We start from the raw sequence: 26,003 nt of genomic DNA on the forward strand, positions 1-26,003 counted from the left end.
AATATGAAAAAGAATGTGTATATATATGTATAACTAAATCACTTTGCTGTACAGCAGAAATTAACACAACACTGTAAATTAACTATACTTCAATAAAATAAATTTAAAAAAAAATCGGTCTGAACCAATTGATCTACAAGGGCAAGGAGGAGCATGATAAATACCACAGACACAACAAAAGCAATAGTAAGGCACAATGCAACATAAAAGAATGTAAAATAGCAAACTTCTAAATATCATACTATCAGCTATCAGAGATGAGTTAAAGATATTAATTTCTTGGGTTCTTCAAATTTTTTTTCTTTTAAACAGTTATTGGTTAGATCTCCCCTGAAAGTCACAAGAAGTATTAGGGTTGGCCAAAAAGTTCGTCCGAGTTTTTCCGTAACATCTTATGGAAAAACCCAAACGAAATTTTTGGCCAGCCCAATATCTTGCATCTTGAGTGTTGTCATTTGGCCCTACAAATTTTCACTAATTGGTCTGGGGACAAAAAGAGTTCTTCTTCAGTTCTGGGGTGAGAGACATGAGGCTAGCCACCATTCAAATGGGACAGGCTCTTCTTTGCTATAAACAACAGGCAGTTTGGGGGTATCCTCAGAAATCTGTTTGATCTTCAGAACAACCTTGAGCTATGAGGCCCCTGCTTAGAGTGCTGCCTTTTGGTCTTTAATAAATCTCTCTTTTCCTCCCTCTCCCTCCCCCACCCCCCAACATACACACACCCGACATGCACACACACAAAGAGTAATCTATTTTTTGTTCTTATAACCTAGAAAAAATAATTTAGTCCCATAATTTGGGCCAAAGGTGAAATGGGCCTTTTTTCATTTCCTACTGAAATCCTTCTTTGTAATCCTTCCTTATGATAGCCTTACCTTTTCTGAGGTATGCTGACCAATGAACTGGTCTCTGACAATTTGAATACAAGCTGCTGCATTTTATTAACATCTGCTACACAGTAATCTTAATCTAAGAAGCATAGCTTTTGGCTATAAGAAATGTTACTTGGCTCTCTGCTGTCTTCTCACAAGGCCCCATGTGAGCTCATTCATTCTCGACTGTGCTGATGATACCAGATCAGCATCTCCCTTCCCCGATCTCTCACTCTGGCACTCCAGCCCACTTGGCTATTTCCACTCACATCCACCTCATCATACACGAAACTGAACTTGGCTTCCCAAACTAGCTTATCCTTCCAACTATCCCCTTCTGCAAGCAGTACAAGCAGTCTCCAAATGCCCCAAAGGAAAAAGGTGGGAGAACCTGTTTTACTCAAGCCACCCATCATTACCCTTTATCAAATCTGTTAGAAAGCCCAACACTTCTTACAAAATGTCTCCACGTTTTCCCTCTTCCTCTTGATTCCAGCCAATTCAATACTGGTACAGGGATTTACTGCCTTATGTCTGTATTACCTCAAACAGATTCTCAGCTGCCTTCCTGCTTCTGAGTCTTCCTACACACCTGCTACCAGAATAATTTAGATTTAATATTCTCTTAGCTCCCTTCCAGGTCTAAAATTTTCTATGAAATTAATTCTCCAACATTGGTTTTCTCAAGCAGCTTCCTGACATACTCAATAACTTCGAATGGTTCACCACCATCCAACTCATAACTCCTCGCACTGGCTCTCAGGAAAATTCACAATCTGATCCCAAACTACCTGCTGTGTTTTCCCAATTACTCTTTATAAGCTCCAAATATTATAAATCAAACCAACCTCCTTACCTCTTCTCATTGTGCCAGGCTCCGAGCCTTCGGAAGCATTGTACTTCACACTAGGAATGTCTTTTCTCCTTTCAAAGTCCTACCCAATCAGAAAAGCCTAGCTTCTGTCCCATGTCCTTTGGTCAGTTGGAGCTAGGCCATTACACGAACTTAGTTCTGAATTCTCTTTAAGGCCTTTGCCCTTATATTAAGAATATAAATTAAGATCATGGACTCTTGTTTTATTCTTAGTTCCTTTATACCCAGAACCTACAACAATGCCTTGCACATAATAGATACTATATAAACCTCTGTTCATTGGTAATAGTTAGCATTTATTGAGCATTTGCTACATGCCAGGCACTGTTCTAACTTTTTTAAATTAACTCTTCTAAAGAATAACTAAATAACACTCAACTGTCTCTAATTGTTTCAGAAATGGCAGTTGTGTCTCCTCAAATAACTAAGAAGCTCTATCAAAAAGCAATTAATATATCTGGCATGTCTATCACAATTTCCATAGTACCTAACTCATAGTGAGTCATCAAATATACGCTGGCTGTAGTACAACGAAAGATCATTGAATTACAGGACAGCAAGCATGTCCCAGGTATGCTATGACTAGTTATGGGACCTAAGCCAAAAAACCAAAACAAAACTGCTGAGGTCCAGTTTACACGTCTGTGTCCTTATCTGAAATATCAAAGACTAAATTACCTAACCTTGGAAGGGCCCTCCAAAAATTCTATGACTCTTTCCTATTATGACTTTTCTGGGGAACTGATGACTGCTAAGAGAATGACTACCTCACTGATTCTAAAAACAGAAATTCAGGACTTCTTTTATGTAGAAAATAATTCTGAGAATGACTCAGACTGTCAGGCTTCCATCCTCTAATGCTCCACAGGTAAAAATGTTGCCACAAAGGCCAGGACCAATAAATTCCAGTTTCCTCCACACCTGCAGGAGGGAAAAGAGGGTAAAGCTGCCAAGTACACCTTCAGGCCCAACGTACAGCTTCATCCTGAAGAGGAAGAGCTTCCCATTACAAAACTAAACACCATCAGACCTGGAAGAAACACGTATTTAGAAGAAAAAAAAAAAAATTGGCAAGTTTCTCGGCTCTCCAGACTCCTGATTCAGGACAATAATGTTCACTGGTAGGATCAGGTCTCATTTGGGACCTGCTCTGCCTTTGCAAGAAGCAGTTGATTTTGCTGGACTTCTGAAGGCAACTACCTGCAAAGGAAGCCAGTGCAGAAATCCACTTACATGTGAAAAATGCACACATGCATATATTTGAAAATGAAAAAAAAAAAACACTTAAAAGTTGCACTCAATGAGACGCATTACACTCATTTTGTTCAGAGGAAGTGCACTACATTTTAATGGTGACAGTAAAGTCTTTGAGCACACAAACGGGATGGTGGCCTGTGCCACAGGAATGATGAAAGTCACACATAATCATTAAGAAGCATAAAGAAGGATCAAAATTAGCAGGAATTAATTACTCTTGGATAACCAGAGTAGCACACTGCCCCTGCAGACACCCTGGTAGTCAGTTCTTTGCCTTCAAGCTAAGCAGTCGTCGGGGTCCCAGAGATGACTGCCAAGTTCCGGCCTAGATCTATGGTTTTTGCAGAAGATACCTTTTGCAGAAGGACCTGGGCTCTCCTTCCACGGTACTAACCAACCCAAGCAATCAGATTAGGCTCAGAATTCAGCCCATCTGTGAATTACAGCAAATCCAAGACACAATAAAGTCATGGTTTGCAATCTCAAGACTATGGATCAATTTTGCTTAGTTCATGCCCTAGAACCCTCTGTCCCAGATCGGTCCCAGAGTGAGAAATCTTCAGGTGATAGAAGGGAAACAAATTAAACATGTCAAGCATGCCCGTGCTCTACTACAGAAGTTCCCCAAGGACCCTTGGAAATCTATGAAACACATAGACAACACAAGTTTTAAACCACACTCTCAAAACACAAACTAAGTTTGAGTAATGCTTACCTAATAACCAGTTTACGAGAACTTTGTTTGTTTTTAATTAACCCACCTCTGCTTCAACAGATCTAACCACACTATTTGCCTCCAATGTTAATAACAGAGAAATACGGTTTAAACCAAGGGTTGGCAAACTTTTTCTGCAAAGGGTCAAACAGTAAATATTTTAGGCTTTGTGGGCTACACTTTCTGTCGCAACCTCTCAACTCTGCCCTTGTAACACAAAAGCAGCCAGAGATGATTCGATTCACAGGGGAATGAGTGTAACCATGTCATGACATATTTAACCATTTTAAAATGTAAGAATCATTCTTAGCTTGTGGCCCTACATAAACAGGTGTCAGGCCAGACTGGGCCCACAGTTAGCTGACTTCAGCAAAGTTCAAGACCACAGGCCTTCGGACAAAAGGGAAGGAAGGAGAATATTTGCCCCGAATTTCATTCTTTTCCTACCCCTACCTCCACCCCCTTTCTTTAAAAAGGCTGTTTAGAACCAAATGAAATGAACAGGAAGGAAGTCTCCATCCACTTTATTTTCCAGTTTCTTTCCCTGCTTTTTCTAATCTCAAAAAGGAATACAAAATGCAGTAACCAGAATCATCAGAATTAGCAGAAATAAAACAAGTAATACACTGAAGAAAGTAAATATCTTGCCTGAGAAAGCTTTAGACAACTCAAATTATTTTTGCATATGCCTTCCATACTACCTTATTACTAATCAATATATCTTATTTTCCTGTGCTAAAAGGCAAGGGGAATAAATCTAGACTACTGCTAAACTCTAACTAAGCTTGCGGAAAATAAAACGTGGTCTATTTACTATCACTTGACCAAATGCTTTTCTCAGAATAATAAGCATGGTCCAATTTTTTTAAAATTAAGTTTCATTACAATAATCTTCCATTTTTAACTTCCATATGAACATAATCTACCCCTGTATTTTCTATAACATACTGCAATGTAGAATCCTAAAAATATAAGTGAATTTGGGGCATCTAGTGAAAGGATACATTTCAGTCATCAAAAAAAATGCTAGTTATCCTTGAGTATTAGAATTAAGCCTTTTGACTTAAATACAAGACATGACACCATAAAACTCCTCAAAGAGAACATAGGCAAAACAGTCTCTGACATAAATCGTACCAGTGTTTTCTTAGGTCAGTCTCCCAAAGCAATAGAAATAAAAGCAAAAATAAACAAATGGGACCTAATCAAATTTATAAATTTTTGCACAGCAAAGGAAACCATAAACAAAACAAAAAGACAACCTATGGACTGAGGGAAATTATTTGCAAACAATGTGACTGACAAGGGCTTAACTTCCAAAATATAAAAACAGCTCAAACAACTCAAAAAACAAACAACCCAGTCAAAAAATGGGCAGAAGACACAAACAGACATTTCTCCAAAGAAGACATACAGATGGTCAATAGGCACATGAAAAGATGCTCGACATCTCTAATTCTTAGAGAAATGCAAATCAAAACTACAATGAGATACCACCTCACACCAGTCAAAATGGCCATCATTAAAAAGTCTACAAATAACAAATGCTGGAGAGGGTGTGGAGAAAAGGGAACCCTCCTTCTACGCTGTTAGTGAGAATGCAAATTGGTGCAGCCACTATGGAGAACAGTATGGACGTTCCTCAAAAAACTAAAAATAGAGTTGCCATATGATCCTGCAATCCCACTCCTGGGCATTTATCCAGACAAAACTATAATATAATTCAAAAAGATACATGCACCCCTATGCTCACAGCAGCACTATTTACAATAGCCAAGACAGGGAAACAAACTAAATGTCCATCTAAAGATGAATGGACAAAGAGGATATGGCATACACACACACACACACACACACACACACACACACACACGACTATTACCCAGAAATAAAAAAAGAATGAAATAATGCCATTTGCAGCTACATGGATAGACCTAGAGATTATCCTACTAAATAAGGTGAGTCACAAAGAGAAAAACAAATACCATACGATATATGTGGAATCTAAAATATGACACAAATGAACTTATCTACAAAACAGAAACAGACTCACAAACATAGAGAACAGACTTGTGGTTGCCGGGGTGGGGGGGGGCGGGGGGGGAGGGTTGGACTGGGAGTTTGGGACTAGCAGATGCAAACTATTATATATAGAATGGATAAACAACATGGTCCTATTATATAGCACAGGGAAGTATATTCAATATCCCATAATAAGCCATAATGGAAAAGCATATGTAAAAGAAGATACACACACACACACATACACATATATAACTGAATCACTCTGCTGTACACCGGAAACTAACACAACATTGTAACTCTACTATACTTCAATTAAAAAAAAAAAGAATTAAGCCTTTTGATCACTCCTTTCTAAAATGCAAAGTGCTAACAAAGTGCTATGGGTATAAAGAATAGGCCTTTGGCTAGACTGCAGCCAAAGTGGTTTTCAACAGGGTTGATTTTTTTTCTCCCGGGGGACATACAGCAATGTGCGGAGACACTTTTGGTTGCTACAAGTTGGGGAAAGGTGTTTCTGGCATATACTGGGTAGAGACTGGGGATGCTGCTAAACATCCTGTGATGCACAGGACAGCCCCCCACATCGAAGAATCCAGCCCCAAATGTCAGTAGCAAAGAGTTTGTGAGGCAGCCAAAGGTAGAGATGTGCACGTTTAAACTAGCTTTCTTCAAGGTTGATCTTTTCTTTAGATATAACGTGTTAAATTTACAAATTTAACATGAAATATTTACTAGATACCTACTATGCACTGGTCTGCACAGAAGTATTGCAATACAAATAGCATTACCTTAAATACACTGTCTCACAGAAAAGCTACATTGTAACCTCAAGAGACTGAGTGTACTCAAATCAAATCATTTACTTCCTCCCTATCACAAGGCAAATTCAGCAATACTCAAGCACTAGGTCTCAACTCCATTTCAGAACAATCGTCCGTCAAACTTGTTTGAACCTAAACACAGTTTCAACCTTAAAATTAGCAGCTTTGGTGTAACACCTGTAACTGAAACAGAAACCCCTTTTAGCTAAAATGGTCTACACTTCCTCTCCTGATCAACTTACTAATCACAACTGTGAATAGAGGCAAAATTTGCTCTTTAGAGTTCCTCCTCCTCTCTTCCACATGCACTATAAAAGCTGATCTACCAGGAATATGACCACCAGGACAGAAGGGGCCAAAAACGCAATGAGGCCTTTATAATCCAGCAACCAGAGATTATATCCCAGCTGTTGAATATCCTCCCATTTTCTTACAGATCTCCATGGAAGTGAGGGAACAACAAGGGAAAACTAAGACTGCTGGACTCAAAAAACTAAGAGTAAAAACAGGGAATCAGAAGCAGCTACTGAACTACTCTTTCTAGGACAATCTCAACACTTAGTCCAGTCTGTCAAAAAAGGTCAAAGTTTTAACAGCTATCACCAAAATCAATAGCTGACTCAAAATAAAAAACAACAAATAAAAGTGGTAATTTTAGTCAATGTTTTGCCCACAGCCCAGATATCCTTTAATGTTAATTAATGAGTCACAGAGAAAATCCCCTTCAGATAAACAGGACTGCAACATCTCCCAAGCAAAAGCATTTGTTTAGGTCCTGACAGCAGTGCTGATCTGGGAATAACACATTCAATTCAATTTAAAAAATAATAAACTTAAGCCTTCAGACCAGATGCAGTCATGACTGTCTGTCCTAGTTCGTGTATAGGAAGACTCTTGAGTCTTAGTGAAACATGCTGGCAGGAGGAGTCCTGAAGGACTGCTGGACTCCACTCTGGAGGGGGTGGAGGAAACCAGCCCTTTTCAGGGGCTTTCGTGTTCTTGCACTCATTTCTCCTAAATCCCTGGTTGTCACCACGGTCAAGGTCAAAGTTCCATCACTTCCCAAAAGTCACAGCTCTCAAACAGTGTACCCCAAGGAATGAAACAAACTTCCTTCTACACACCTGCACAAACCCTAACAAGAGCTATTGTTTATAAATAGAGTGCACTGGAGTGTGGAGAAGCAGGAAAAATCGTATTTTTCTATTTATTATTCTTAAGATTCACAGATTTCTAAAAGCAAGAAAAAACAACTGGGGGACTGAGGTCAACTTTAATTAAACATATACTGTGTTGAACACTTAAGAAAGTACTAGAGATGTAAAGTGTTTAAGCATGTTTTTATATGTGTATTATATTTTCACAGTAAAAGTTAAAAAAAAAAAGACATAAAAGTCCCCACCTACCAACGTCTTTCAATCAAATACTTAAAGACATTCACACTTTCTCACTTGATAAATGTTTTCTGGGCACCAAGATAAAATCTGAACTTCACTTTCACATTTTCCATCAGTCCCGATCTCTGAACTTTCAAGGGTTTAATATGAATCGCTATGACCATATGCTATACTACTTATTTAAAGATCGATCATTTGTTATACAAAACCTGAGTCATTAATTCTGCAGATTCAAACATAAGACATTAATAAGCCATCCTCTTATACACAAAGTAGATAGTAAGCAACTTGTGAAATCGCTTGTAGGAAGTGATGAAGAATTTCAGGAAGACCTTAACAATGTTTCTCCTTTCCATCTGCTCGAATTCTAACATTACCTCAAAGCACCTTCAGGGCATTAGGCCCTGGCCAGCCTCTCATTCACAGTGGAATTTTTATTAATTTTTCTAGCTGAGATTTATTAACCCTAAAATACACACAAGCGAAAACAGACAAAGCCACCTGTTGCCTCAAGGCCTCAAAGGAATTCCTCCCAGAAGCACAGGGGAAAGCCTTCCAAGGACTATCTCAGAGGCAGGCAGCTGCTCCAGGGTGGGAGAACCTAGAGCACCCAGAGTTGGGCCCACTTCCACCCCAGAGTCTGGCCAAGTGGCGGAAAACACATCTGGGGAGGAGGCAAAAAAAAAGAAAGCCAGAATTACAGCAAATAGACTGCTCTCAACTGAAGACGGTTTTAAAACATATCTTGTTTACATGATGGACCATGTAAGGTTCCATGTTAACTGGAAGGAACTAAAATGGACAATTCGGAGGAAATCAATCCCTTTCTAGAGAAATCATTCTACTAGACACCCAAAATGATTTATAGTGACTGACTAGCTTGGCTCTATTACAACTAAGGAATTCAATACCCAAACTCATCAAAGAAATATAATTTAGTGCAACCTAGCTTTGCGATGCTTGGTGTTCTCATCAGATTAAGATTTACATAGGAGTTAGGAGTAGTGAAAAAATAAAAATCAACTCAAATGCTAGGATGCTATGCTGCATAATGGTTTTCATTATAATGTTTAGCTCTCAAGTGAGCTAGAAGACATTCTGGGAGAGATATAAATCTCACCATTAAACGTTTCATAAAAAGGAGCACATTCGGTGGTCTGGAACTGAACCTGCAATATCTCTGAGGTATGCCTGTACCCTATGACCCAGCAATTGTACTCCTGGGCATTTTTCAGAGAAATGAGGGCTTATGTGAATGTTTATAACGTTCATAGCAGTTTTATTTGAAATAAACTGCCCCAAGTTGGAAACTACCCAGATGTCCTTCAATGGGTGAATGGTTAAACAAACTGTGCTCTATCTATGGAATACTACTCAGCAATAATAAGGAACAAAAGAAAAATGAAAAGATAATAACATCAGCAAAAAATAATAAGGAACAAACATGTAACAACCTGGATGCCTCTGCAAAGATTTAGACTGAGTGAAAAAAGCCAATCCCCAAAGGTTGCACACTACATGATTTCACTTGTCATTCTTGAAATGACAAAATTACAGAAATTGAGAACAGGTGAGTAATTGCCAGGGGCTAGAAGGGAACAGGGACAGGAGGAAAATGGTTGTGGCTATAAAAGGGCAATGTAAGGGGTCCTTGTGGTGATGGAAATATTCTGTATATTGACTGTATCAAGATATAAATATCCAAGGTGTGATACTATATGATAGTTTTGCAAGATGGTACCACTGCGGGAAACTGGTAAAGGATACATGTGATCTCTGTATTATTACTTATACGTGCATGTGAATCTACAATTATCTCAAAATCAAACACTTATTTTTTTTAAAAAAGGCTTAAAAAAAAAAGCAGCACATTCATTAGGGCTTCATAATAAAAACTCCTTTAAAAAAAAAAAAAGTCATAAGCTAAGGAGCTGCAGAGCATTATGCTCTATTTTCCACAAGCAAGTTGGGGGACTAAACAGTAGGCAAAGCATTACTAAAGGGGGCAGTACAGCATAGTGGCTGAGAGCTCAGACTCCAAAGGCTGCCTGTTGAAATCTCAGCTCTTAGCTGTGTGACTCTGGGCAAGTTACTCTCTCTGTGCCTAAGTTTCCTCACCTACTGGGTGGTGATTGTGTGAATGCAGTTTACCATGTAAGACTAAGACACACAGGCTGATATCAGACATACAAGAGTTAGGCTTATACAGCATTTATCCAGTCCACCTGCGTGAGGATTCAGTGGCTCTCCAAAACTAAATCAGCAAAGGTGCCTTTTGCACCGAAAAGCCAGTACTGAAAATCTGAGAAAGGCAAACTTAAGTATAAAACGTTCCACCTTCCAAACCCTCTCCCCTTGCACACAAAACAGAATATACGCAGGGCCTTCTCTCCCAGCAGCCACTGTCACTTTCCATTAAATGCTTTATGTTGTAAGCAGAACTTCAGCCCCTTGACAAGGACTAGGTCTGGATATTAAAATATTGGAATTAACTTCGCCTAAGACGTCCCAGTAACCAAATGACTCACTCACTTCTTTAGAAACAGTAAAATGTCAAGGTTGCCAGAGAACCCCAGCCCCAGATGTGTGCATAAATCATTGAGAAGTGTTCATTAACCCAAAGCCAAAGGACATTACTCAAGATAACACTTTAAGTAAAATCTATCAGTTTTTATGGTTTTTCCTGTAATGGAGAAAATTCGAAAAAATAGGATTGCTGGAGGGAAAATCACGGTAAGTTAAGCCCCAAAATTGTACAACATATTTTAAAAAGGCTTAGAACTCCTCCATTTGCTCTGGCTTCAGAGGGTTTACCCTTCCTCCCTCCCGCCCCTTTTTTTAACTGTTTTATCCAATCTCATCAACAAGCACTGGACAAACTCTAAACTATTTTCTCTATAATACTACCTAAAAGCAGAAGCTTTTAAATTTTTTGATACATCTGTTTACAACCAGATTTTTAATATCTCTCATCTGCAAAGCATTTTGAATGCTCTGTATTGATGACACCATCCACAAAGGGGTCTTTTTTTCACTTTCATAATAATTCAGGTAAAATTAGTAGTCTAATTTCATTAAACTCAAGCCTTTTGTCCTAGCGTTTCACAAGAACAAAAGACAAGAATATTCCTTGGTCATTTACACTGTCACACAAAAGAAAAACAAACAAACAAAAAAACACCAACTTGTTCACGTCCTACGTTTCTCTACCCTTGAATGAAGTAGTTGATAAATCAGCTTGTCAGGGTTTTGAGTTCTTTGGTTCATTCATTACAGGGGATACTACCCAATACCCAGTTTTACTAAAATTTCTGGATCGTACAGGTCATTGGCAAATAACTTGAAACAAATCGCACACGCGGTATATCCTCCCAAACAGAACCGATTGTCTCCGTTTGCTTATTTTTAGTAACTTGAGATAAAAGACTTAAGACGGGTCGTTTTCCCAACTCGTTTGACAATTTGACCGCTGCCTCGGGACTGAGCGCCCCATAGCTACAGGCTGGAGTATAACAAGCGCTTCCCCACTAGGCTCCCTCATCCGCTCCAAACAAACCCCATGTAATAGCTGAAGAATGACGACACTAAAATCAACCCCACAGATTCATACCTTAGAGGTCTGCAACACGGAATAAACTTTTTTTCCTCAAGCGACAGTGCAGTTTAAATAAATAAATAAATGTAACACCCAGATGGGGTTTATTTGATCCATTCCCGCGACTGGGTGCGCGCAGGGGGTAAGTGCAACTTAACCCTGTGTGGGCCTAGGGGCTCACCAACAGCTGTCAGTGGGCGCTGCGCCGGCGAGGGAGCGCCTCACGCCGCGCCGGTTCACTGGCCAGCAGGTGACCACCCCAACAAGCCCGGGTGCGAAGTGCGGAAACACGGCCACTTCCCCCTGAGCGCGATCCGGCCACCGCACGCCGCCTGGTACTTTGTTAACTCCGCGCGCCCGGGATGAGGTGGCTGCGGAGCCCAGGCTGGAGGAGGATCCAAGCCTCCTCCAGTTTGGCCTCGCCCTGCCGGAGCGCGGAGCCTCGGCGGGAGGGAGAGGTCGTGGAGCAGCGGGTAACTACGGGTCCCCACCCCTACACTCTCGGAGACCCGTGTCCCCACTTCCTCGTTCCTTACCTGGGGAAAGGAGCCCTCGCGGCGCGGGCTCTTGGGGTAGTCTAAGTGACCCCGGTCCAGCATCAGGTAGAGCGAAAAGATCACCACACAAAAGATAGCGCTGCCAAACACGGTGAACTGGCGGCTTAACTTCATTTTTCCTCGATAGACTCGGGGCCAGGGCACTGTCCTCACCCGGAGGAAGAGGCGGACTGTGGACTCCTGGAAGCGGCCGCCGGAGGCTCCCTGCTCCCGGGCTTGTGCTCTCCGCGCTCTCCGCTGCGGATGCGGGTCCGGGCGGCGCTCCGCACCTTATCTCCGGCGCCACCACGCGCCCTTGGCCTTCGCCCCGGCCCAACGCCCTCTCTGGGGCCGGGCGTCCCTCCTGAGGCGGGATTCGCCTGCAGCCCGGAAGGGGCCCGCTCAAACTAGATCTCGAGTTCAGCGCCGGCACCCGGCAGGGCGCACGGAGCAGGCGGAGGAAAGGTCGCTGTCTGGACTTCCTGCCACCGTCGCCCGACCAAGTCGGCAGGAAAAGTTTTCTCGACCAGGGCAGGCGTGTCCTCTTCACCCAGGAGGTGCGGGCTCGGCGGCTCTAGGGTCGGCGGCGCGGAACTGGGTCCGAGGAGACGTGGGGAAAGAAATCAGGTTGGGAGGAGCCGGGCCCCACAACTTAGCGCCGGGACAGCCGGGCCCGCCCCCGTGGCACCGCCCCCGCCTCCCCCGACTGAGCCCCTTCCTGCTGCCGCCGCCGCCGCTGAGGCCGGGCCGGGGTGCACCCTGGGCGCGGGGACGCACGGGTCCGGCAGGAGTTTCCTCCGAGCGCGCGTCCGCCCGCCGGCGCCTCCCGCCCCCCACCGCCCTTTTCGCTCAGCTCTCGGACCCGGGCTGCGCTCGGAGGGCGCAGGGGGCGGGCGGCGGCGGCGCGCGGAGGAGGAAAAGGAGAGCAAGAAGAGGACCTTCCCCGGAGAGAAGCCCGCTCCAGCTGCAGCCGCGAGTCCCCTCCCTCCCTCCCTCCCTCTCCGCAAATGCGGAGATGGCGGCGGCGGCGGCGGCGGAGAAACGCCGGTTCTCCAGCGCCACTCGGCGCTCCTGCACCGCCCGCCACGAGCAGGAGGAGACAGCAGCGGTGCAGTGGCCGCTGGGTCAATAAGCGCCGGCAGCCACGGAGCTGAGCAGGCGGCGGGCCCCGCCTCCTCCCGACGCTCCGGGATGAGGGGGCGGGCTCCCCGGCGCCCAATCACAACGCGCCGCTCGCAGGGCCCGCCCCGCGTCGGCCTGCCGGAGCCCCCAGCGATGCGAAGACCTCAGACTGCTTTTGTGACCTGGGAGGCGGCATTGCTGAAGTTGAGGCCCCGAGAGACCCTGGGGCACCAGCAGCCCAGTTCCGCTGCGCTTTCTCCCCACTTCCTTTTCACTGCCCAGGTTTCCTGTCCTTGAGGTCCCAGGCCTGGGGTGCCTTGGACGGAAACTCGGTGAGGAGAAGGGGGCTGCGAATTCTGTTCAGACTCATCTTTTCCTCTGCGGCTTTTGGTGACGTCTGGGTAAACCTGAGGGAAAGGAGCCTGCCGAAGGACTCTCCAGACAGGTGTAGACGTCTGGCTACAAAAATCTGTGAGGGGAGCCTGCTTGTGCCGGTTATTGATTTATTGCCTCTCAACTCCAAATTCACCCTTTTTGACTGCACTGTGAAAATGGATCTGGGCCTTTTAAAGTAAGTTTTCCTTTGCCAGCAGGGGCTGAAGCTTTGTCCGTAGAGGATGTTGAAGAGACGTTACAGGAAGAAAAGTATTTTGCTACCTGGTTTTGGTGCATTGGTAGGCAGGCTCTTGCAGCATACCTGGCTTGCTCCAGGGCCGAGCTCCTATGCTGCTCAGGGGCCAGCGGTTTCTTCCCACGTCCCCAAGTCTAGTGATTTTGTAGTAGGGGGGCTAAAGGTAGACACTACCTCGAGAATAGCTTTCTGGGCACCCTGGAGGCAAGATCTGTAGCCAGTTCCAGAGGGCCGATTTTTCACAAGGTGTGGCACCACAGTGATTTCTCTGCCATTCAGTGAGCCAGGCTGTGCCCTCTCCAGTAATTTTTGGATCTTAGCCCTGGGAAGGGCTGGGGGAGCTCTTCTTTGCTAACTCTACTCCTAGTCCAAGGGTTACTTATAAAGTTAGCTCCTTAAAGCTGCTCTTTCTATATTTTCTAGGGTTCTCTTACTAGTGAATCTCTCGTTATTCCAAAACCCTGTTACAGTTAATAATTCTTTTTATTAAACTTTATTTGTAGTCCCAAGAGATAGACCTGCAAAGATAGGATTAGGAGTTTGGTTTGATTGGGCCTTTGGGCTTGAGCTCAGTGCTGAGTTCCTTGCCAAAGTGAATTAAGACGCTAATAATTCATAGTACATGGGGCATCCCAATTAACCAGTCATCTGTGGCTGATTGTGGTGAACTACCAAGTTCCTTGGAGCCCCAAGTGGCAGCTACACAGGACAGTTATGGCTGTAAGGTAACTATAAGGACTATGGTGTGAGATGTATTCTTTTGAGTTCCTTTGAATGCTTTTTTTTTTTAAAAAGTTTTTACAGTTTTATTGAGAAATAATTGACATACACCACTGAATAAGTTTAAGGTATACAGCATGATGGTTTGCTTTACATATATTATAAAATGATTACCACAATAAGTTTAGTTCTCATCCATCATCTCATATAGATACAATAAAAAGAAAAAAAGTTTTTTCTCACAATGAGCACTTTTAGGACCTGCTCTCTTAACAATTTTCCATTATATTATACAGCAATATAAACTATCATCATCATGTTGTACATCACATCCCTAGTATTTTTTTTAATTGTAGTTTATTTTTTTATACAGCAGGTTCTTACTAGTTATCTGTTTTATACGTATTAGTGTATATATGTCAATCCCTATCTCCCAATTCATCCCACCACCACCACCACCACCACCCACACCTTGAATGCTTAAAAAGAGAAATGACAAGCACAGTTCCAAGTTATGGTATGAGAACCAGAGAGACAGACTCCATACAATTCTAAAGGAAGCTCTTATTGATTGTAGCAACAAAATGATATTACTGAAAATCAAAACACAAAATTTAAATTTTCACGTTACTGAATTACAACTTCTGTTGAATTCATGGATGTGTAAGTTTCTCATGTAAAAGTTAGGGTGCTGTAAAATAATAGGATCCCAAAACTTGGAGTGGGTTAGACCCAAATGAAACTGACAGTCTTGAACCCCCAAGTCACTCTGAGCCTCTCTTACTAGTGGAAGTAGGTTGCCCTCCAGTTTCTGAAGAGGTAGGCTTCCTCTGCTTGAAAACTCACCTGGGGCAGATGCCTTGAGAGGAAATTCACATTCTCCTCAAAACCCACAGTAATCACCCTCTACTACAGTGTACTCACAACTAGGATCAAATTTCAGCATGCTCCTGGGGTATAGATGCACACTCTGATGGAGGAAGTAGTAACTTACACACCAAAGTAACTATAAGACTTTGATAATATATAGGCAGAAACCTGGAGAACGTGTGGGAGTGGATTCTGAGGGTGTTAGACCATGGAGGATGGAATGTAATACTATACTGAGCCAAATTTATTGTTATGGTGTTTATCATATGTGTTAGCTCATGCAGCTAGAGCTTACTTGGTTGGCTGATGGAAACGTGGACTCATCAGCTGCCTAGAGTTTGTGAGGCTGAAATGCCGGAGCTTCCCTGACATGATGTGGAACAGGGAATACAAAAGTTTACGGAAATGTTACACTGGACTTATCATATGTAATCTGCATGCACATCCCCCAGCTGTGTTCCATGCAAAGGCCCAGAAGATGCTCCTTCAATGAAGAATTGAGAAATACCTTAGTGAGGGGAAGACATGCATCTTTGAAAATCTCTGTGGATGTTTCCCTCTGTAGGCCATGTATGACTATAGAGGATGCCACTATTGAGGTGCACTCACTGATAACAATGGGGATGACAGGATCCCAAAATAGCACAGACCACCAGAGGTAATGTGGGTACATCTGCCTTATGAAAGGGCAACAGGTGTGTACAGGCAATCAGAGTGCCTTGGCCCACAGAGATGCCCTAGGAAAAAAATAGATAGGCAACCTAATAGAGTACTACTTAATATTTATTAACAAGAAAAGCTCTAAATCAGGTAGCCAGTATCTGACCTGAGTCACCACAGTGGACTCTCACTCAGTTTTTAGACCTATATCAATTCACAGACCCAGAACCCCTTGATTGAAGGAGAGTCTGTGTACTCTTTAGGAATTACCTTGCACCACTGCCACAGTACACGTTGTAAATGTTCCCTCAACCTTGTCCCCCCAAAATGTGTGGCTATATACTAGAGTGGCAGTACGTTGGAGAAAAGGATATATGGAGATCTTTTGAGGTTTTCTAGACATCAGATCTGAACTGATGCTAATTCCTAGGGACTCAAAACACCACTGTGACTCTTCAACCAAAGCTGGAGTTTATCTTGGTCAGTAGATAGATGAAGTCTTAGCTCATATCCAGCTCACAGTTGGTTGGTAGGTCACTTGATCCACACACCAACTGTGTGATTATTTTCTCAGTTCTAGAACTGAGCATATCCCCATTTTGGCTTTCTTATCCATAGGATGAAGTCCATTATAATAGGAAGAGCTAAGTGGATGTGCCTAGAAATCTCACTCTCTTCCAAGATAGTAAAGCAATTAATGTTGTTACTGGGTACAGGCTCATGCTGCTCGCCGCATGACAGGCCAGTGAATCAAGAGACGGTATGTTGGGACAAGGAATAGTGACTTTACTTAGAAAGCCAGCAGACCAAGAAGATGGTGGACTGGTGTCCCAGTGAACTATCTTGCCTGGGTTTGGATGCTAGTTTCTTTTATAGAGCAAAGAGGAAGAGGTGAGGAGGTAAAGTAAAAAAAGCTGATAAGTTTTTGCAAATATTTCTGGGTTTCAGCAGACTCTGGAGGGGATGTGTTAATTTCTTCTTTCCTGCAGCCATTTACAGGTGGGCCTGGTCAGGATGTTTCCTGTGAGCTAAACAAAAGTATTTAAGCTTAAGTTCTGGCATAGGAGGCTGGGTTCCCAGAGATGGGCCCTTATGCATACTTTAAGCTATAGGCAAAATCTCTTAAGTGATTAACTTGTAGCAAAAGCAATAGAATACAAATGTTAAAGTAAAAGAAACAGATCAAATGTGGAGTCACATTTGTTCTTCCCTGTTACAATGTCATCATAAAAGACTTGAAAAAAAGCAGGGGTGCTGATACCTATCACATTCTCATTTAACTCACCAGTTTGGCCAGTGCAAAAGTGGATCTTGAAAAATGACTGTGGACTATTATAAACTTAACCAGGCAGTAATTCTAATTGTGGCCACTGTCCCCAGGTGCAGTGTTTTTACTGAAACAAATCAACACATCACCTGGCACTTGGTATAAAGCTACTGACATGGATAATGCTGTCTTCTCTATACTTACTCATAAAAACACCAGAAGCAGCTGGCTTTTACCTAACAGGGCCAACAGTATGTTACTGCATCCTGGCTCGAACTGCTTACCGCTCAACAGGCCAATAAATCAAGAGACAAGTTATTGGAGCAAGGAATAGCAACTTTATTTGGAAAGCCAGCAGACTGAGAAGATGGTGGACTAGTGTCCCAAAGAACCATCTTTCTCGTTAGAATTCAGGCTTCTTTTATACCAAAAGGGGACGGGGTGTGGTTAGTTGTTGCAAACTTCTTGGTGTCAGAATCCTTTGTTCTTACAACTGTCCAGGTAGGTCAGGTGGCAATGTTCCTGTAAACCCCCAACAAGAAATGTTATTCTCTGTTCTGCAACTTTTTATCTCTATGTGAATGGAAAAGTGTTATACCCTTAGAGATCAGAGCCTTGAGAATGGGCTATCCTGTATATTTCAGGCTATAGGCAACATTCTTAACTTGTAGCAAAAGCAATAGAATACAAAGGTTAAAGTAAAAGAAACAGATTAAATGTGGAGTCATATTTGTTCTTCCCTATTACAAGTATACCTCCACAGTATTGCCTCAGGGACACATCAGTTCTCCTCAGTATAGCCTGCAGAAATACTGATCATCTTGACATTCCACAAAACACCACACAGGTTCATCTTGGTTGTTTATAATGACAACAGTATGCTGATTGAATATGATAAGCAGGAAGCAGTAAGTATTTTATACACCTTAATAAGATTTGTTTGAACTAGAGGGCATCAGATAGTAATCAGGAGTGTGAGATGACAACTCTGAAGTGGTCCTGGCAAGGCCCACACCTCAGGGGTGGGATAAGTTCTAGGATGGTACAAGCTATACAAGGAAAAAGCCACTAAGAGAGAAATCCAAGCAAATGGTGCTGGTTAGAAATTATAGGATTGGAAAAATAGTGACGTGAGTGCTGCAGACACCAGTCATACCAATCATGTGGCTATGGAAGGAAATCAACAGTACAACTGGTGGAAAAGGAACACCCTAAACCCCAGGAAGTTAAGAGTCGGGGGAAGACTCATTAACCTCTCTTGGCTCTTACCTGTAGGACACCTGGCCTGGTATCTCAGGATGCTTTGGTATCTGAATACCGATTCTTAACTTAGATCCTAGATCCTTAGATCTTAGGACATAGATCCTTAGTCCTTAGATCTTAAATTCAGGACTGTTGACCTTTCAGATGGATGACTTCCACCCACGATGACAGAACAAGATTAATTTTCTGGACGTTAATATGGCTCCACCTAGCCTGAGATTATTCAGTCCCATGTGTTCTCTATTTACCAGCTTAAAAAAAAAAAAAAATCTCTTCTATGCTTTCCCCAGACCATTGCTCATGCTCTGAATTTGACTGATTGCTGTATCTATCACTCCCTCCTGACCCTACTGCCAAATACTTAACAGATGTTCCTTTGGACACTGAAAAGTCAAACCTTGACCCCCATGTCAGCAAAATGCTGTTGCTGAAGTCACTATAAACCTATTAGCAGAATCTAGTTTACCTGGAGCAGTTCTTGCTGTAAAGGCTAGGCTGATTGGCTGTGACAGCCAGATTGTTCTCCTCAAAAGCACTGCAGGCTGCTTTGCAGGAATAATTTAGGTTTAACCACGGGGTTTGTCCATCACAAGGGACACAAAATTGACTGGCTGCAATAAATGATACTAAACACTCCTAATACAGTTTATGCCCCCAATAGGGTACTACCTCTAATGTGGACATCAGGCCTATACTTGCCTAACAAAAACCAGTCTGAACTCTCTAATGTAAGTGGTTATAGACAATCACATTTCTCTGGACCTCCTGCTGGCCAATGAAGGTAAAATATATTCAAATGCCAGCACCTGTTGCTGCACTGATATTAATAAATCAGGGCAGGTGGAGCGATATATCTCCTACCTTAGAGAGAGAGCTGTGTGGCTCTCTAAGGTCTATATCAGTGGTACCTGAGATGTACTTAGCTGGCTTGGCTCTGGTTGGGAGCTTGTTTGCAATTTAGCCTTCAGATGCGTCTGATCATCCTGCTAGGAGTCAGAGTCATGGTCACTCTCATCTGAGGTAGCCTAAGAAACATAGAAACTATTTGGTTCAAGCCCCTGCAGTTAATCAGTAGAGTTAATTAGGTAATCTAATGGGTGGCCTGAATTCCTGAAAATAATTCTTTCTTGGATACATGAAGGGTCAGGGATGGAGTTACTGAGAGACAGCTCTACTACCACATGGCTTTACATGGCTTTATGTAGGCCAGTCAGGCAAATCTGACCAGAGTCCTCCTGGAATGCCCTGCAATTCCTTCTCGACCAGCGGGAGATAAGCTTCTTGTGCGGAGCTGCCATAAAACCATTTCTCATCCCTCTCCCTCATTTCAGCTGAGCCTAGGACTTTCCATCTAACTCCATCTTCCTTCAAATACAGCTGCAAGCTTCTGTGTAAGTCTAGAAACTGCCTGGCTATAGTTGAGATGGCTTCTCAGTAGTAGATCAACCATCACTCCTGTCTCTGTCACTGGGTCCCTCCAGTTCAGTGTCCTTCAGTGGGACTAGAGATGTGGGGAGGTGACACCATCCTGGTATTGTTTTTGCTGTGCAAGTAATAAATTGTCTAAATTCAGTTGAGCCTGTGGTCACCTTAATGGCTGATGCCACAGCTATTAAGTGTGGCAAACCAACCTAGAAGCTTTTGTTGTGATCCTTGTGGCTCTGTTAGCCACTGCACTGTTGCTTAGGGGCTGCTCAGCCACTTGTTACTTAGAAGGGTAGGATTTTCCCAATCTGAAGAGTGAATTAAGCCAGTATAATTCATGTGAAAAAGTAGGAGTGAGCAGAAGCAAGTATTTGATATATTGGGGCAGCTAAAGGCTGTAGGGATGAAGTAAGTGGAGAGAGATTGAAGACACAGGAAAAAGAAGAGTTTAGTAATATATCAAGGTAGTAGAGAAGAAGATACAGTGACAGTGATGGGGACCAATAGCTTGGTAGAGAGAACCACTCTGGAAAGGAAGACACTCCCTTCCCTGAGACCAAAGAAGCCTCCTTCCTATCCTTTTCTATCATGGCGCTCCCATTCTCTTCTGGTCTATCTCTTACCAGGTCTCCTGACTATCTTGTCCTACTGTCACAACTTTCCCAATTGCCTAAAAATCCTTCAGTAGTTCCCCAGCACCTTCACATTTGATACTAATCACATTAGTATGTACCCTAAGTTCCTTCAAGTTCTGACCTCTGCCATTTTATTTTTAATTTAAAAAAAATATGATTTTTAAAGGTTACTTTCCATTTATAATTATTACAAAATATTGGCTATATTTGTTGTGTTGTACAATACATCCTTGAGCCTGTCTTACACCCAATAGTTTGTACCTCCCACTTTCCCACCCCTATGTTGCCCCTCCCCCGATAACCATTAGTTTGCTCTCTATATCTGTGTCTGCTTCTTTTATGTTTTATTCACTAGTATGTTGTATTCTTTAGATTGATATCATCATCATTCATATGAATGATATCATACAGTAATTTCTCTGTCTGACTTACTTCACTTAGCATAATGCCCTCCAAGTCCATCCATGTTTCTGCAAATGACAAAATCTTGTTCTTTTTCATGGTTGCGTAGTTTTCCATTGTATATGTATACCACATCTCCTTTATCCATTCATCTGTTGATGACCACTTAGGTTGCTTCCATACCTTGACTATTGTAAATAATGCTGCTATGAATATTGGGGTGCATGCATCTTTTCAAATGAGTGTTTTGGGGTTTTTTTTGGTTATATACCTGGGAGTCTGACCTCTGCCTTTCTATCCAGGCTTATCTCCTATCGCACTTTCACACACAATCTTCACTCCAGTTATGTTGAACAACTTACCTCTCTCTAATGGGCTAGGCAGACAGGGCTGCTGTGTATGGTTGTACAGACTACACATGGAACATCTCCAAGAAGTGCCACACATATTGCTGATATTGTCAGTTTGTATAGTTATTAGAACTATTTTCTGGAAGATGGCAGTAGACTGTCCTATTCTAATAAAATCAATATGACAGATTTGTGACAAACAGAAATAGAGTACTACCTTGAAGAAAGTGTCAGTTGTATAAAAACTTGAACAAAGATGTACCTCAAATCCTTGGTATAAGTTTTTATGTTTAGAATGTCCTTCAGCTGCCTTGTCCACCAGCAAACTCCTACTCATTCCACATAAGGAAACTCAAACACTATCTCTCTATCTCTTCAAATATTGTCAGGTATTTTTTATAGCTACTTATCTCGTGGTCTAGAAATATTTGTGGTTCTTATCCCTCCTCTGAATTGTCTAGTAGTGGGTTTTTAATATCCATCTTTATTCATTTTATCCTGAATGAGCACATGAGGTGTTCTGGATCAGAGGCAAATTTCTTATTATCCCACAGTAAGTAAGAACTGCATGCTCCCCTCTCCCAGTTTGCCCCAGGCCTTAACCCCTGGGACAACGAAGTGATGAAAAAGAATGGAAATGTCCTTATATGAGTGGCCAGATACTCTGTGGACAAAGGACAAGGGAAAATGATTTTTCTCTGCTTATAAAGGTAAAGGAGGCAGCTGTGCCCCTCCTCTCCTGGAAGGGTCTCCTCCTTACTCCAGATGTCTTCAAACTCCAGGGCCTAGGAATGTCTTCATTCCTAGTTGAAATTTAAATAACTAGAAAGAAAACACTCCAGTCTCCCCAGCACCTTCAGAACTGACCTAGGTGCCTTTCCCAGGATATAATTTTTTGCTTTGGGGAAGATAAGAGAGGTTTTATTAACCCTTTGGATCATAGCAGTTAGCTCTGTCATTAGGAAAACAAGCAGCTACAGATATAATATTTATAGTATGAGAAATGTATCTAGGAAAAGTGAAAGAAAACATTCTCTGTAGTGCATACATTTCTGTGGCTTAGGAGGCTAGAGCCTCTTACAGGAACACTAAAAAGGAAAAAAAAAAAACAAAAACCCAGGGAAGTTTTATTTTCCCATTTCTAAAGCCTACATGAGTGAGGTCCCATGTCATAAAGATTTCTTCTGATTCCTTCTCCAGGACACACAGCCTTTGTCATTTTGGGAGAGTTACATAAAATCTCCAAAACTATTTTCTAATGTATCCCATTGAGATAATAATAACTATTTTCCAGCATTTGCTGTAGGAATCAAGAGGTAACAAATGACATGTTGGGAGAGCATTCCCCAGTTGCCTTCCATTTTCTCTGGGAAATGGAAAAATGGGTTCCATGAAGGGGTGAATAGGGTAGAGAACATTTGAAATTACCACCATTGGAAGTGGAGAGTGGAGTCCACATAGATAAATTGGACAACATTGATTTATTATGGAGCAAGTCTACAATTTTCTCTCCCTGGCTTGAAAGCGCAAGGAAAGTGGACTCTGAGGATGACCCATGAATGGCGCTTTCTACCAGGATTCAAGAGCAGTGGCCATACAAGGAGAGCTCAGAGCTGAGAACATATCATATTCTGCCCTTTTCCCTCCCACATAAATATATGTTTGCAGTGGAGGTTTGTTAAAGTGAGCACTCAATGATAGCTTGAATAGGAAAAGAGCCTAGGGTGAGGTTTCTAAGTGTGAGGTCTAGCACCATGCTTCTGGAGATGAGAGGCTGTATATCCATACAGAAGCCTCAGGTTATATTTGGTAATAACTGGAAAATCTATCTCTTCCCCTATCAACTTCTTCTGTAATCTGTCTGAGGTCTTCAATTGCCTAAATATATCACATCTAGGGTGAAAGTTTCGAAGGGAGTAGAAACAAAGTTCTAACTTCTAAGACCTTAGAAAATTTTGTAGTTATGATTGCACAAAACTGTAAAGGATGGAGGGTTCAATTATTTTCTCCCCTCTACCTGTTGGGAAAAGCAGTCTGCCAAGGGTCCTGAGCATCTCTGTACATTAATTCTGGGTATGCCAAGGATGCAGAGCCCAGACTACTCTTAACTTGGATCATTTCTCAGGGTTGGATTTGTAGCAAGCAACCTTGAGCAACCAAGTAATAGCTTCCTCCCAAAGAGTAGGATTGCTTACCAAACACTATAAAAGCAGTAAATTCCCCGAGTTCAATATTCCTTGGCTGTGACAGAAAACCACTGAGTATGTGGCAGCCACCTGGACCCCTCCCCTTAGACCCCATGGGATTTTGGGGGCATAAGAAACAAGTGCCAACATCATGCTGATGCTGCTTTGACATATGCTCCTTTGTCTCTAATCCAGGCATCATCTATTTTCTGCTGCCATCCATGAAACAGTAACAGGCCCCAGACTCTTCACATATCCTGAAACTACTCGCCTACCTAAGAGAATCTTGACATTATTGGCATAATCTCCACCAACGTATGCCCTTCCTCCCATGAAAGCAAGCTGAGAGACGGGATGAGTCAAGTAACATAATAAACTTCTGAGAAGGTAAGGGAAAGAGAACTAAAGGAAGAATGCCTTTTTTCATAATCCTTCTCATTATTTGAAATTATATGCTGACTTATTTTATGTCAGTCTCTCCCAGTAGAATGCAAGCTCCTGGAAGTCAGGGACCTTTTTATTTACCACTGTATCTTAATGAGTAAAGTAGTGTGTAGAAATGTTGAGGCTTAATAAATATTTGTTGAGATAATTAACAAATTATCTGGGCCCTGAGCCACCAGTTGGGATGAATTGGTAGTACTCATAATAGAAGTCTGTTTGCTCTTGAGCTGAGTTTAAAGATATTTCTCTTGTCTTTGTGAATCAGCGCCAAATCTTTGTGTTCCTACAAGGTCTTTTTAAAGTCCTTTAAAGAGAATTTCCCCCAAAATTATTTTGCTAATCACCTCAGTCACCAAAGGACATCCCATATGGGGACAGAAAGAAATGAACTCTATTTAGTGAGTGACCATTCAATGCTAGATACTAAGTACGTAGATACTTTGCTTGTGTTGCCTCATTTAATTCTCACAACTCTACAAGATTAGTATACTGATATCTATTTCATATATATGTGTGTGTGTGTGTGTGTGTGTGTGTGTGTGTGTATGAACTTAGATACAAAGAAGTTAAATAACTTGCTTAAGGATACATAACTACTAAACTAGCTTGTTTTTTCTAGTTTCAAAACCCCTCCTCTATTTGCTATAGCATTCTATAGAGTTATAATACTTTACATCTTGTGTTATGGTGAATAGATTTTCCAAAATAATATCTAGGATGTGTATCAGTAGGATTCAGTGCAAAAAAAATAGAAACAATTCTAAGTATTTTAAGCAGGAAGGTATTTAATAAAGGGTACTTTCAAAAATCCATGTCAGGATTGGAGAAGTGCGTTAACAGACTAGGCCTGTAAGAATGAACGATTCCAGCATAATACAGAGTTGACCTATCAGTGGAGCTATTATTGCTGAGGATGACTGGAACACTGGGTTCAGAAACATAACCCTGTGATAGAAGGTGGAGTCAAAAAGCTACTACTCTCATAGCTGCCACAACTGCTGATTGTCTTCCAGGAGGCTGAGTAATAAACTATGGAACATTGCTCTAGAAAAATGTTTCCATGACCTTAATTATAAGAGAAATACAGTCAGAAGTGGTCAGAAGGTTGCCTCAACTTCTCTTATGTTTTCTAAATCTTGCACAAGTATACCTAACTGGCAGACCAAATTCATATCCATAGCTCTAGGTGCAAAGAAGTCTAGGACATTTTTTAAGCTTCCAGTCTCTGTATTATAAACGCCGCCATGAGAGGACGGTAGAATGGACATTGGGTGAGCCAACCTGCAGTACTTAGCCCAGGCAGTATTTGGAGAAATACAAAGACTTCTACAGAGAGAATGGGTTAAAATGTTCAAAACTGACTCTGTCCAGGAAAACCTATATGATATGATTATTTATTTGAACTCCAAACTCCTAACATGCAACTCTTAATGGCTATGATTTATCCTGGGAAAAATGTTCCCTATGCATGTTAAGGCCAAAATGTACACATATCAGAGATGAGAAAATTATCTGTGATGTGGGATCATTACTTTCATTTTTCCATAGCCTTTTGTTTGCTGACACTATTATTGGCATGAATTTTCAGAAGAGGAGGCTTATTTCCAGCAGGCCCCAGGCCTTTCTCTGGATTCTTTTTTGCTCTGATTTCTCATATGCCAACACAATACTCACATAGGAAAGGCTTAACAATTTAGTACTCTAAAGCTTCAAAGACACAGCACATCCAAACATCTTACATGGAGGCCCCAGAGAAGTAAAAAGATTTGCCCAAGATCTCATGGAGACTAGACTAGAAGCCAAGTTCTCTGGCTCCCTGTCCAAAGCTTTTTTTCATCACAACATAACCAAGCCTTGGATTGTATGCTTCCTAAATACAGTGATATTGTGTGTGTGTGTGTGTGTGTGTGTGTGTGTGTGTGTGTGTGTGTGT

General features: G+C 42.0%; 1 protein-coding gene and 1 long non-coding RNA gene across 3 annotated transcripts in view; one reads left to right on the forward strand and one right to left on the reverse strand.

Moving 5' to 3' along the window:
• MAN2A1 (mannosidase alpha class 2A member 1) overlaps positions 1–13,263 on the reverse strand; it is a 163,049-nt gene extending 149,786 nt beyond the window's left edge. The window contains exon 1 of the mRNA XM_027100241.1: positions 12,096–13,263. Within this exon, the coding sequence (XP_026956042.1) occupies positions 12,096–12,230 (135 nt within the window). The 5' untranslated portion in view covers positions 12,231–13,263. The remainder of the gene's footprint in view (positions 1–12,095) is intronic.
• A 417-nt stretch (positions 13,264–13,680) lies between these two features.
• LOC113616875 (uncharacterized) overlaps positions 13,681–26,003 on the forward strand; it is a 278,470-nt gene continuing 266,147 nt past the window's right edge. For both annotated transcript variants that reach the window (XR_003431438.1, XR_003431439.1), the window contains exons 1-2: positions 13,681–13,788; positions 23,822–24,013. This is a non-coding gene — a long non-coding RNA (uncharacterized LOC113616875). The remainder of the gene's footprint in view (positions 13,789–23,821; positions 24,014–26,003) is intronic.

Source organism: Aethalodelphis obliquidens, unplaced genomic scaffold (assembly GCF_003676395.1).
Source record: "Aethalodelphis obliquidens isolate GAN/ISIS:26980383/991018 unplaced genomic scaffold, ASM367639v1 scaffold4, whole genome shotgun sequence".
NCBI lineage: Eukaryota > Metazoa > Chordata > Mammalia > Artiodactyla > Delphinidae > Aethalodelphis > Aethalodelphis obliquidens.